This window comes from Suncus etruscus, chromosome 1 (genome assembly GCF_024139225.1).
Source record: "Suncus etruscus isolate mSunEtr1 chromosome 1, mSunEtr1.pri.cur, whole genome shotgun sequence".
Lineage (NCBI taxonomy): Eukaryota > Metazoa > Chordata > Mammalia > Eulipotyphla > Soricidae > Suncus > Suncus etruscus.
In genome coordinates, this window is record NC_064848.1 from 98,898,777 (window position 1) to 98,913,203 (window position 14,427).

The window sequence follows — 14,427 nt, forward strand, 5'->3', positions numbered from 1 at the left end:
TCTGAGCATAGAGCCAGGAGTAACTCCTGAATACTGCAGGGTATGCCCCAAACAAAGCAAACAAACAAGCAAACAAAAAGGAAGGTTACTTAAGAGATTTTATCCTAAATTTCCAAAATTTCATTCAGTTATTTTTACTGTATTTATCCAACATTCAAAAATCTAAGTTGCTGTAGTCACAGTGGAAACAGTTTAAAAGAACCTCAAAAATTACAAAATAGTGGCTTGGGGCACATGCGAGTACCTGGTTTCAATCCCTAGCACTGAATGCTCCATCCCACTTATCATCTAGTATTATCAGATATAGCTCTAGAGTGCTTAGAGGCCCTCAAGCATGTCTGGGTGTGGTGCTTGTGGTTATTGTGGTCTGTTGCCTCCAAGTCAGGAGCAATTTCTGAGCGCATAGCCAGGAGTAAGCCCTGAACGTCACCAGGTGTGGCCCAAAAACCAGAAAAGAAAAAAAATACTAATTAAAGAGATGGAGGTACCAGCATGATCACTGTAGTTGTTGTTATAATAAAAAAGACATGTAAAAAGTATAGAGAATTTGTCAACGGAAGAATGGATATAGTAAAGTACTGTATTTTCCGGCCTATAAGATGACCGGGCGTATAAGACAACCCCCTAATTTTGCAGTTAAAACATAGGTTTAGGCCTATATTCGCTGTATCAGACAGAACATTCCTGTGCTGCAACTGTATGTACCACAGTGAGCCAATCACAACAAGCAAAGGTTCAAAGGTTATACTGTAATAGACTACCTTTCTGACTCTGGCCAATCTGAACAGGCTTTTTACAGTGTAGATTCGGGTACAGAACATTGTCTAATTTGCATGCATAAAAAGCCTGTTTGGATTGGCTGAGTTAAGAGAGGTGGTCTGAGCAACCTTGCAGTGATTGGTGAAGGATCGTTGGAAAATTCGTTTTGTGGCAATATTCAGATAATTTTTGTTTAGCGGCATATTGAAACATTTTTCGGGATATACTCGGCGTATAAGACAACCCCTGACTTTCGGTTGACTTCTTTTTGTTTCAAAAGTCGTCTTATACGCCGGAAAATACGGTATGTGAGATGACAAAAATTTTTCAAAATGATTACTCTGAACAGGAACTGGGAATTAAAAGGAAATAAAATATATTCATGATATCACTTCAATAACAAACCATGGTGCCTAAAAGGGAGAGAGGGATGTGGCTGGGGTGATGGGAGGTAACTGGGGAAACTGGTGATGGGGAAATGAACACTGGTAAAGGGGTAAGTGTTGGGACAGTGTATGATCAAAAACATTTTTTAAAAAAGTATGTGTTTTCAGGGCTGGAGCAATGACAAGGTAGGTAGGGCGTTTGCCTTGCACAAGGCCGAGCCAGGATGGAAACAGGTTCAATTCCCCAGCATCCCACAAGGTCCCCGAGTCTGTCAGGAGTGATTTCTGAGTGACCCCTGAGCACCGCTGGGTGTGGCCCCAAAACCTAAGTAAGTAAATAAATGTTTTTTTTTTAAAAAGTATTGTGTTTTTTGTAATCAGGCAAAGGATTTTTATTTCCGTTTTCCCCATATTTTTCTGGGCCTATGCAACCAACAGCGAATGCCACTGTCAAACCTTTACTATTATTTTTTTAACCCTTATCCTTTAGGAAAAGAAAAAAACAATTTACTGAATTTAAAAATAAATAACTGTAGTAGAATGCCTGTTTCGAATACAGGCAGGGGTTGGGAAGGGGTGAATTTTATACTGGTGAAGGGGGGTGTTCTGTTTGTGACTGTAACTCAACTATGATCATGTTACTTAAATAAAAAATATATTTAAAAAAACAAAACAAAACAAAAGTATTGTGTTTCTTTGTCTACCTTTCTGTGTGTGTAACATAATGCTAAAGAAGGAATTTTGCCATTTCAACTTGGATGAACACAAAGGTTATCCAACTATCCATTATCCAACTTAACTAAGAACATTGAGTCAGTCTTCAGAGGATTTGACATTCCAACCCAAAAGGGTCCCTTGAAGCTCCCATACCCTCCCAGCCAACTAACTACTAAGCCTTGCTAGATTTTTCAAACCAACCACCTTTGGTCCTGGATAGGCTGCTTGCAAGGCAAACGCCGCTGTGCTATCTCTCCAGACCCACCTTGCTAGATTTTTCTTAGACTGTGTTTTTATGAAATTGGAAACACATTCTCCTACCAAATGAGACTGAAAAACTTAGTTCATTCACAAGTCCTATTAAACTAGTAACACTCCTAAAACAAACAAAAAAGCATTATAAAATCTGTCCTAATGCTTGTAACTATGTTCTTCAAAAAAAAAAAAAAAAAGTAAATAAAATGGTAAATTTCAACGTAGATCACATCTTTCCCTGCAACACAGGAATGAAGCCTCCATGAGTTCACAAGCAACTGATCATAAGATCTGGACAGGCATGAAGAGGAGGGAAATAGTTCCGAAGTAGAGAGACAGTACAGCAGACAGGGTGTTTGCCTTGCAAAAGGCTAATCTAGATTCAATCCCTGTCATCTCTTATGGTTCCCACCAAGACCTGCTAAGAGTAACCCCAGAGCTCAGAGTCAAGAGTCCTGGGGCTGGAGCAATAGCACAGCGGTAGCGAGTTTGCCTTGCAAGTAGCCGACCCCGATGGACCTAAGTTCAGTTCCCGGCACTGCATATAGTTCCGGAGCCTCCAGAAGCAATTTCTGAGTGCAGAGTCAGGAATTACCTCTGAGTGCCACTGGGTGTGACATAAAAACAAAACAAAAAAAAAAAAGAGTAAACCTTAAGCACCAACAGCTGTGGCCCCAAAACAAAACAAAATATAAAGTGGGGAGGGATTCAGACAAAAGAATCTCTGATATGTAGTGAAGACATTAGAGAGGTAATACAGCAGTTAGGGTGTTTGTCCTGCACAGGATCATCCTGGATCGATCTCCAGCATATGGTCTCCTGAGCCTGACAGAAGTGGTCCCTGAACACAAAGCCAGATGCAAGTTCTGAGCACAGCTGAGTGTGCTCCCCATCCATCTCAAAAAAGGAAGCAGTTAAAATCAGATAAATGTACAAAGGTCAAAGTACTTGCCTAGAATATGACTGTAGCCTCAACCCTGGTTCAAATCCTGGCATTGCAAATGATCCCCTGAGAACTACCACAAGAGGCCAGTGAGCAGAGAGCTAGGACTGGTTATTGAGTGCCACTAGATGTGCATGCCCTCCCATTCCCCGCCTTGCAAAAAATAATGGCTAGAGATGAAGGTAGAAAGCTTAAGAAAAAAAATATATAGACAGTTTGGAATGAAAGAACAGTAATAATTTTCCCTATCTTCTCCTTATGCCTTTGACGAAACTACTGTGTAATCAAGTAGTAGGATAAGGGAGAGAGACAATGCAAGTTGAAGATTTCCCTTCCTTTATTTACTCTGTATTTACTATCTAGTTTCCTACAGTCTGGAAACAGTGCTACAATTAAAAAAATTTAAAGAATGGAGGGTCAGTGTGATAGCACAGCAGGTAGGGCACTTGCTTTGCACTCAGCAGACCTGCACTGATCCCCAGCATCCTATATGGTCTCCTGAGCCTTCTGGAAGTTCCTGTGTGCAGAGACAAGAACAACCCTAGAGCATCACTGGGTATATCACAAAAGCAAAAAGCAAAATGAAGCCTGATTAAAAGAAAAACATTGTTAAGAACTTCAGTACTCAGAATAGAGACTTTAAACTGAATATAAAGCATAGGGAAAACAGTTACAACAAGACCCATCTTGGTGCTTTAGTCTGATGGTTGAGACTGCACCAACTTTAGCCATCTGATTAATAACTCTATTAAAACCTGTAAGAACATCTCTATCATTTATTCCTTCTATACACTTTTAGATTCCTGATTTAATTTCTTAATACCTAGTAAAGTACTTTTACCTTTTTATTCTACTACAGTTAATTATTTTTCCTTACCTATTCTCTAGAATTTCCATTGGCCAACTTAATTGCTATTTTCTTTGACAAATGAATAATACTATGAAATTCTATATTGGCAACATTCAAATAATTATATTTAATAGCAAATGCTCACATAATAAAGAAGTTTCATAAATTAAAAATAATGCTGACTGACCCAAAGTATCATTTATAATTAGTTTCAATTCATAAACTATCTCTTCATGGATCCAGAATTATAGTATAGCAGGTAGGGCATTTACTTTGCATATAATCACCCCAGGTTTGATTCTGAGTACCTCAAGTGGTCCACTTCCCAGAAACAATTCCTGAACATAGAGCCAGGAGTAAACCCTGAGCACCTTTAGCTATAGCCACCCACTCCCTTAAAATAAAAAACTCTCCAAAAAAATTCAAAAGAAAATAACACTTACCCCACAAGACCTATATCAGCAACAAGTTTTAGATCCAGGCGAATTACTCGTTTCTGGCCTTTTAATGGTAAAAAATTTGTAAGCAGTTTACCACCAAGCCCTCCTTCAGCTACCAAAATTCTGTCTTTCTCTTTATTGAGTTCTCCTTAAAAAGAAAGAAAAAATACTTAGATCAGTATTAGTAGTAAGTGGAGCTAATTGCTGAAAACATTTTTCGTAAAATAGATGAGTCCAATCCACAAATTTAAAGAGCTAAACAATAAGATTTTTTTTAATTTGGGCTACATCCAGCTGTACTTGAAGTTTACTTCTAGCTCTGCACTATGGGACCACTCCTGGCAGGCTCAAGGAACCATATGAGGTACTAGAAATCAAACAAGGGCCAGTAGCATGCAAGACAAGAGTTCTATGAACTATACTATATCTCCAGCCCTTTTAAGGTTAATTTTCTACTTGAAAATGACCCCAAAACACTTTTAACAGAAGTTAAAATTTTTGTTTTAAAAACAAACATATGAACCAATTTTTAAATATCTTAAAATTTAGCAGTTAGGTGCCAGAGCGAGTAGGAAGTTTTCCTTGCACACGGCCAACCTGGGTTCAAACATCATCCCATATGGGCCCCCAAGCCTGCCATAGTGATTTCTGAGTGCAGGGCCAAGAGTAACCCCTTTGTACCGAGTGTGGCCCCAAAACAAATAAACAAAAAATATAATTTAGTGGCTAATTTTGAGGAGTGTTTATATCAAGTCTTCTTAAATGTCAGGGCTGGAGACCTGGAACAACAGTATGGTGGGTACAACATTTGCCTTGCATATGGCCAACTCTGTTCCTATCATTGGCATGCCAGAAGTAATCCTGAGCACCATTAGGTATGGCCCCCCAAATGAAAAATACATAAATAAATCACGCCACACCATATTCAGGAATGAAGAGATAGTACAGCAGACAAGACACTTGCCTTGCAGATGGCTGTCCTAGGTTCAATCATCCAACACCCCACAGGTCCCCTGAGGAGTGCCAGGAATGATCCCTGAGTGCAGAGTCAGGAATAAACCTTGACCACAGCTGGAAGGGGCCCAAAAGCCTAAATAAATAAATAAAAGTTCTTTATATGGCATGGATGTTGCCTAGTGGTAGAGCACTTGTCTGACATGTCTGAAGACCTGGGTCAATCGTTATATGGGATAGAGATGGGCAGGGGGGCTCTTTTATAATTGAGCTAAATTATCAAATAAAATTTTATGTTCAAAAATATTCCTCACAGTTTCTGAACAAATTAATTTATTATTACTGTTTGTTTGGAGGCCACACATGGTGATGCTCAGGGGTTATTCTTAGGTTAATTTTAGTTCTGCCCCCAGGAATCACTACTTGCAGTATTATCTCTCCAACCCCACTTTGGAACAGTTTTAGACAATGTATACATCTTCATATTTTTCTCAACTGAAAATCTAAAGTATACTTACCTATAATTTTACCATTTTCATCAGTCACTGTAATACCCACTGGCACAGGAATTTCACAGTCTTTTCCTTTAGAGCCTTTGAGTGCATTAACTCTATACTCCCCACAAAAAAAAAATTAAAAATTCATTGAATTACATGACTTATGCTTCAAACTAATTACAAGAGTTTATGAAGCCTAAAACCAAATCTTCTAACATATCTCCTAAACAGTTAAACATATAAGAAAAATTAAAATATTTGTATTTATTTGTATTTTAGACAATCATATTTCAATAGAAACTACTTTTTTTCTTTTTTATTTTTTTTTATTTTTTTATTTTTGGGCCACACCCGGTAATGCTCAGGGGTTACTCCTGGGTATGTGCTCAGAAGTAGCTCCTGGCTTGGGGGACCATATGGGACACCGGGGGATCGAACCGCGGTCCGTCCAAGGCTAGCGCAGGCAAGGCAGGCACCTTACCTTTAGCGCCACCGCCCGGCCCGTCTTTTTTTTTTTTTTTTTTTTTTTTTTAATATGCCACAATTAGTTGTGCTCAGAGTTATTCCCAGGTCTGATTAGGGAGCTGCTCAAAAGAAAATGCAGTACTGGGAATCAAACCTGGGCCTCCTGCCTGAAAAATTTATCCAGTCTTTTGGCCATCTTTCAAAGTCCAAGAAATGACATAAGCATTGAATAAAGATGCCAAACTAACCAACAAACCATTGTAAAATCATATCAACTCATAATAATAAATTAAAATACTATATAGCTAAATGATCTTTGTCACAACAGTCTAGAATAATGGACAATTCAATGAATAGTTAAGCTTTTGAAAAACAATCTGATTTTGTTGTTGTTTTTCAGCCACACCCAGTGACGCTCAGGGGTTACTCCTGGCTATGTGCTCAGAAATCGCTCCTGGTTTAAGGAGATACCAGGGGATTGAATGACAGTCCATTCTAGGCTAGCGCACACAAGGTAGACGCCTTACTGCTTGCACCACCGCTTCAGCTCGTATAAACAACCTGATTTTTAACCCTGGCGAGATATTATAGGAATTATGGATATTGCCTTGTATGTGGTCAATCCAGTTCAAAACCTGGCACCATATATGGTTCTAGCCACTCCAGGAGTGACCCGAATGAAGAGTCAGTAGTAGCTCCAGCGCATCTATAGCACAAACCCATCTGCTCCCCACCCCCCAAAAAAATACTAATCAAAAAAACCTGATCTTTAATAAAAGTATTTTAATTTTAGGAGACACTGACTACTATCAAACTTCTCACAAGAAAATAAAAGGTACAAACTTCTACCTAGTAATTACACTTCTAGGAATTTACTCTAAAACAATTCTATGACAACCCTGTGAACTACTTAATATACAAGAATGTGCATTATAATGTGAATATTACATTATAATAATCAGTAGTTTCTATAGATGGGTGAATTTAAATAATTAAAATTATTTGTAATGCTACATAACTATGAAGAATTTTATGACATGGAAAATAAAAGACTAAAGGAAAAGTATTTTAGTTTCATTTTTGTGGCCAAAGTTTATACACATAAGCATAAAATTACATAACTAAATGTTAGCATAAAAAAGAATATTTATATTTTTTATAATGAAAGAAAATGATTATTTTCATATTTGGGGGTCAACATAAAATGTTACACAGAAAATAACAAATTTAATAATAAAAAATGAGAAGTTTTTTTTGTTATAGAGAAGACGACAGTCTAAACAAAAACACATTATAACATATTAAGGAACAGATCAGTAAATGGGCTTACTTTTTGTTGGTATTTTGTTTTTCTGTTTTCAGGCAACACCCAACAGTACTCAAGAGTTTATTCAGGGATCACTCCTAATGTTGTGAGTGAGAGACCATATGTGGTGCCAAGAGTTAAATTCAAGTTAGCCATGTGCAAGGCAAGTATACTACCCCCTGTACTACTGCACCATTCTCCAATTAATTTATTTTTATATAATATCTTTATTTAAACATCTTGATTACAAACATGATTGTGATTAGGTTTCAGTCATGTGAAGGGGAGTGTTCTTCCAATTAATTTCTTATCTTTACCTTTTTTTCTTCCAGAAGGGGTGTTATATAAAATCAAAGACATACAGTAAATGCTTACCGACTGTTTGCTCCTTCACCAGCAACAAATCGTTTCTTAGGGTATTTGCTCCTAAGTTGTTTTAAAGTCATTCTGTCATGGGCAACAACCCAGACATCACCACCTTTTCCACCTTCTCCACCAAAACGAGGATAACCCATTCCGCCAGTTCCTCCCTTGGTGAAGAGTCTTAAGTTATCGATGAAATTTCCATACTTACAAAAGAGAGAAAGAGAACAAGCATTTATTAAACAACTCACCAATTTAGAACTCCTTTGTGCTCTCTGTTGCTAGCAAACCAAATAACTCAATATTGACTTTTTATGTGTCAAATTTAGTCTTTTCTTCATTAATCTTCTATCTAAGCTCCAAATTCCATTTTATTAACTCTTTTAAGACCTCCGTTTTTTTAATCATTCATTGTTCTAGCTGCTCAAAAATGACACTGATCTAGACTTTGTCTTCTATAATGTTATTAGCAGTTAAAATTAAAAATCTGCATTTCAATTATATTTTAAACCCTTCAAATAAATAATTTGTTCTCAAAATATTAGTTAAATGGTAAGTTACCTCAAGGACAATGTATTAATATAACAAAACCAAACTTTTCCCAGGTAAATTGTTCTCGAAAATAATGGAATGATAGTTTATTCACTGGACTCCGTATGGTCATCTCTAACTCAAACATGCTTGTTTCCCTGAAATCCTTTTCCTGAACCATTTCTTTCTGATCCACCAGTCCTACTATAGTCACTAGAATATTCATTTTCCTAACTGGTTTTTCAGTTTACAGCCATTTCTTCCTCAATACATACTTCATTTTGCTAAATTTTCTGAAAATATTAAGTTTCTTCTCTAATAAAGCTGGCACTTTTTGTTTTCTGTTTTGCTCTTTATAACATAAATCTAAAAATCTCAGTGTTCTGTTCAACCTCTTAACTTACCCACACCTTTAGTTTAACTTCCTTCCACTCTGCATTGTAGTACCTAATATACTTTCACATCTCCATGATACTGCCCATAGCTTTTCCTCTACTAAGAAAGTCAATAATCTCTGAAAATTATATTATCTGATCTTCTTTATTTCTAATACCACTATGTTACTGCACATTCTCAGCAACTGAATTAATCTCCATTATTACACCTTTTGAAGTTTTATATTGTACTTGGTGACTGAACTTGCAGGCTACTGAGTTACAAACAATAGTGCTTAGGAGATACTTCCAGCTCCTTGCTTTAGGGGTTTGTAGGGGACAAGAGCTGAAGATAGAACCACAGCCTCCAGAATGCAAAGCCTTTTGAGCTATCTTCCCTGTCCCAACATCCTATGCATGAACCTTCCAGACTATCAAAATTATTTAATTTCTCAAACTACTAACAGTCACATCTTTAGCCACTTTTATGTATCAAAAAACACCTGGAAATTTTCTCCAAAATAGAGGGATGGAGACATAGTACAGTGAAGAAGTTTGCTTTGCAAGAAGCTAACCAGGATTCAATCTCTGGCATCACATATATTTCCTAAGCACTGGCAGCAGTAATCACTGAGCAGAGCCAAAAGTAAACCCTGAGAAGGTTAAGTGTGGCTCAAAAAAAAAAAAAAAAAAAAGCCAAAAACCCAATTATATTATACATATTATATTATAGACCTATTATAGACATATTATAGACCATTCATATACAGACATATTATAGACCATTCATATACATTTTGGAGAAAGAAAGAAGGCAAGCTAAAGACCTCCTTAACAATTCTGTTAGTTTACAGACTTTGCAGTCCATAGGGGCACAGCAAAGATGTGACCTACACAGGTTTCAGACTAGGAAAGATAGTTAAGAGCTGTTCTGTTGCTTTGCATGTAAATGAGCCAATTACACTAGACTACATAGTATTTATTGTACTACATGGTAAATGGACATGGCCAGGAATGACTCCAAGCACCCAGCTGTAAGCTTATTTTCATCTGAATATTTATATTGTTATGAAAGTGTTGTATGGAATAAGATGGATATACAAATGTTATATTGAGGGCTGACTAGTGGATTTCCCTCTGTGATGACAAATCTATACTTGAGTTCAGGAAGGCTAGGTCACAAACGCACTCCGAAAGTGACCAAGTAAGTCAACAGAACCACTGGAACTAATGCAACTTTTCTCCTTGACAGGCATCTCTAACACACTCTTTCACTTAAGTCTTGTTCTGACCTTTGCCAAGGATAGACTGGTAGTGAGCAAAAGTACAGCTACACAAGCATAGCTTATCTACAAAAATGCACAGTGTACTTCTTATTGCTTGAAGGTTTAATTACCTGACAGGTACAAATAAATCCCTTTACTTTTGGTATTTTTCCAGGGAACAGATTTGAATAAAAGCATAATTTCACTCAAAAATTACTTATCATTTTTTTCTCCATTAGAAAGAAAAGTTTATAGGAAGCCAGAGAGATAATACAGAGGGTAAGGCGCTGGCCTTGCATGAGGCAAACCCTTAGGGCATTTGCTTTGCATGCTGCCTAACAGGGTTCTATCCTCGGAATTCCATAGGGTTCTCTGAACTGTCAGAACAGATTTCTAAGTGGAGAGTCAGCAGTAACCCTGAGACGGCCCAAAAGAGAGAGGGAGGGAGGGAGGGAGGGAGGGAGGGAGGGAGGGAGGGAGGGAAGGAAGGAAGGAAGGAAGGAAGGAAGGAAGGAAGGAAGGAAGGAAGGAAGGAAGGAAGGAAGGAAGGAAGGAAGGAAGGAAGGAAGACAAAAGATAACTTTTAAAAGCCGTTAAATATGGGAAATATGGGCACGTTTCTTGGTTTAAGTATCAGCCTGATTCAAAAGGTTTGGAATAGAACAGTCAATCTTGTCCTGAGTTACATTAGCTTTACATTAAAAGGTTTTAATGTAAAGCAAGTGCATTTAAAAAAAGAAGGAAGGAAGGAAGGAAGACAAAAGATAACTTTTAAAAGCCGTTAAATATGGGAAATATGGGCACGTTTCTTGGTTTAAGTATCAGCCTGATTCAAAAGGTTTGGAATAGAACAGTCAATCTTGTCCTGAGTTACATTAGCTTTACATTAAAAGGCTTTAATGTAAAGCAAGTGCATTTAAAAAAAGAAGAATCTTAACAAAACCACTGAACAAAATCCAACCATTCCTACAAGCAAGCGGACAAGCCTGTTTTCACTGTATTTATGAACAATTGCTTTTAGAAAGTTCTTAAAAACAATGCAGTCGAGAAATATGAAGGCAGGCTATGGGAAAAATCATCCAGGAAATAAAAGTGCACTATTTGGAGCCAAAGGGCAAGAATACGGACAACACACGGCCGTCCAAACCTCGCCAAGTAAGCAAGCACACTTGCGTTCTTCCCGGGAAAACCCGGCGCAGGAGGAGCCGAAGGTATAAGTCAAGCAAGCAAGCAAAAAAAAGGCGCGGAGAGAGAAAAAAACATGGGGAGCACAGAAAGCGAATAATTAGGATCTTTAAGGGGAGCTCGAGGCATCGGGTTGAGGGCACCAGTCCACAGACCTTTCTGAAAAACACGCCACTACAATGTACCATGGCAGCCGCGCTCCCCGGACTGCAGCTCCAGGAAACAGCAGGCACGGTGGTGTCGCGCGGCTATTGCGTCATCACCAGCCGCCGACGGGGACAGCACTGTTGGTTGCGACCCAAAATAACACCACGCACGCGCACGCGCGCGCACGGACACAAAAGTAGGTCATTAGCCTGCAAGTTCAGTCACCAAGTACCATATAAAACTTCAAAAGGTGTAATAACGGAGATTAATTCAATTACTGAGATTGTGCAGGAACATAGTGGTATTAAATAAAAATGTATAAATAAAAATATAAAATTACAAAAGAAAAGAAAATATTTTCCACATTTATGTCCTTCTAACAGTGGCTATTTGGGAATAAACAATAATTCTTGTTTCTACTGAACTTTCTTCCTCTTCTCCTTTGTCACGAAACATACAATACTTACCAGGATATTACATTGTTGACTATAGTTGATGTATATTTCAATTTTGATAATGTTTGTTGTCATTTGGGTGACTATCTTTTTCTAGGTCTTCCTAGTAACCCTGAATAATATACACTCTGAGCTGTTTATATTTTTGTTTTCTTTTTATTTTTATTGTAGATAACATGGTTACAATAATGTTAACACTTACAGTTTTGGTGAGCAAAGTTACTGCACATTTACCACCATCAATGTGCCCAATATCCTTCACAATAGTCCTTACATCACTGCTAATCATCTTTTTCTCCTACTCTACCAGTCTTGCTAACCTCAGCTTTGTTTTGTTCAGATTAGTGAACAGAGACCCAAATTGTTTCCTTTCTTTTAGTATATGCATATAAAAATGATAACAATAAATAAAAGGAGAAATGGATGTAAAAGGAGAAAATGGATGTAAAAACATCCCTAAGTATTAAGGAACATTTTGTACTATAAACAAGAGAGCATAATATTTTCCTTGAACAAAATGTAGTTAGATGCCTAGGAATTTATTGCATAACTAGTTGCCACATAGTAAAAAAAAAATGAAACTGAAAAAATACCCTTTAAAATATTCTGCTAAAATAAAGATGAAATGAATCAACATATTATCCAAACAGATGCTAAAGCCTTTAAAAAACAAAAGTTGACTACTTTACCATTCACAGAATGCCTTCTCCATGGTTGCTCATATTAAAGTATCAGCAAACCATTAAACTCAATGGCTATAGAGAATTTTGTGTTAGTAGGTCTAATAGTCTTTAATGAGCCATTGGCATAGCTCACAGTTTGATTTCAATTTTTTATTTTAAAGATTTCTCATTTTATATGTTTTAGTTTTAATTTTAAAATAAATTTAATTTTATGATAGATTTTGTTTTTTTATTATGATAGCTTTTGTATAAATGCATGATTATATACAAAGAATATTCAAAAGTAAACGTCTTGTCCAGTGTAACTCTTTATCTAAAAAAGTTATATTAAGAACACACAAATCGGGCCTGGAGATATAGCACAGTGGTGTTTGCCTTGCAAGCAGCCGATCCAGGACCAAAGGTGGTTGGTTCAAATCCCGTGTCCAATATGGTCCCCCATGCCTGCCAGAAGCTATTTCTGAGCAGACAGCCAGGAGTAACCCCTGAGCACCGCCGGGTGTGGCCCAAAAACCAAAAAAAAAAAAAAAAAAAAAAAAAAAGAACACACAAGTCTTGTAGTGCAATGGGACCTTACACCCTGAACATTGACATAATGACCTGGCTCAGGCCTCAGAAGAATGGGCATTCTCCATTCACCCCTGACGCAGGGAAGCCATCTAGGAAACATACAAGGTTGTCTATACCATCACCTGGAAGCAATCTTCTACCAGGGAAGACCCTACAGCTGCTCTGACATCAACCTACTCAAAAGAGACTTCCCTTAACACTGAGAAGACTTAACAACAATGACCTGTTTACAGGACAGGGCTCTCTGCATTGCCCTTTAATTGTGAGGTGAAACTAGAAGACGTTCCACATTATCCTGACTTCAGTGTAGGATAGGCAGATTCCAGGATCTTAAATACAGAAACCTGACACCAACAACAGCAATTGTAAAAAATAAAAATCTATTGGCACTACAGACAATGACTTGGATTGGACAACCTAGTATGCCTGGAGCCTAGAGTTGATCTTATGCCAGGAAATTTCAAGGGTAGGGTCTCCTTGTATTTAGGCAAAGGCTTTTCCTTTCCATGTCACCCATATTTTGGTGGGCCTATGCAAACAATAATTGCCACTCTAACACTGTTTTTACTGTGCTCCTTTGACTCTAATCCTTTAAAAAAAACACTTAAACTTTTGAGGTTAACTTAAACTAATATGCATGCATGTAACTGTAAAAAATACTATGCCTTCAATGTTTAAGGAGTTACATAAATTTTATGGCTTTAGATTGCTTTGTGTACTGCTAAGAAATGTTATAATGTACTACAATCTGGGGACTGGAAGGACAAAGTAGTTGTGCACAGGTTCTGTTTTATTTTTCTTAATGTACTTTGGCTGAAAGTTCAAAATTAAGGTGTCAGCAAGGGGATTTCTTCTAAGAATTCTTTTTATGGATGATTGTCTTCCCACTGTAACTTTACCTTGTCCTCTTTCTTTGCATCATTGTTCTCATAATTTAAAATAAAAAAAAAAGAAATCCAAAATTTTTCATATAGCTTTTACTGAGTACCTCACAGTGCATCTTATTAACATTTGCCAAAACTGAGAAATTAGTGTTGGTAAAATACTAGTAACTATAGATTTTTTTTATCTCACTAGGTTTTGTTTAGTTTTGATTTTTGGCCTTTCCTTGGCACTGCTCAAGGCTTACTCCATGATCTGCACCCAGCAATCACTCCTGTCAGTATTAGGTGACCAGATAAGAGCTGAGGATTGAGCCCAGATCAGCTGTGTGCATGAAAAGTGCCCTATCCACTACTATTTTTCTAGTCCCTGATCTCACTAGTTTTTAAACTATTACCTT

General features: G+C 37.4%; 1 protein-coding gene across 1 annotated transcript in view; it reads right to left on the reverse strand.

The window, feature by feature from the left end:
- The window catches only part of GTPBP10 (GTP binding protein 10), a 28,802-nt gene extending 17,284 nt beyond the window's left edge, over positions 1 to 11,518 (reverse strand). The window contains exons 1-4 of the mRNA XM_049769078.1: positions 11,446 to 11,518; positions 7,948 to 8,141; positions 5,823 to 5,914; positions 4,354 to 4,498 (exon numbers count right to left, since the gene is read on the reverse strand). Of these exons, the coding sequence (XP_049625035.1) occupies positions 4,354 to 4,498; positions 5,823 to 5,914; positions 7,948 to 8,141; positions 11,446 to 11,478 (464 nt within the window). The 5' untranslated portion in view covers positions 11,479 to 11,518. The remainder of the gene's footprint in view (positions 1 to 4,353; positions 4,499 to 5,822; positions 5,915 to 7,947; positions 8,142 to 11,445) is intronic.
- Positions 11,519 to 14,427: the final 2,909 nt, after the last annotated feature.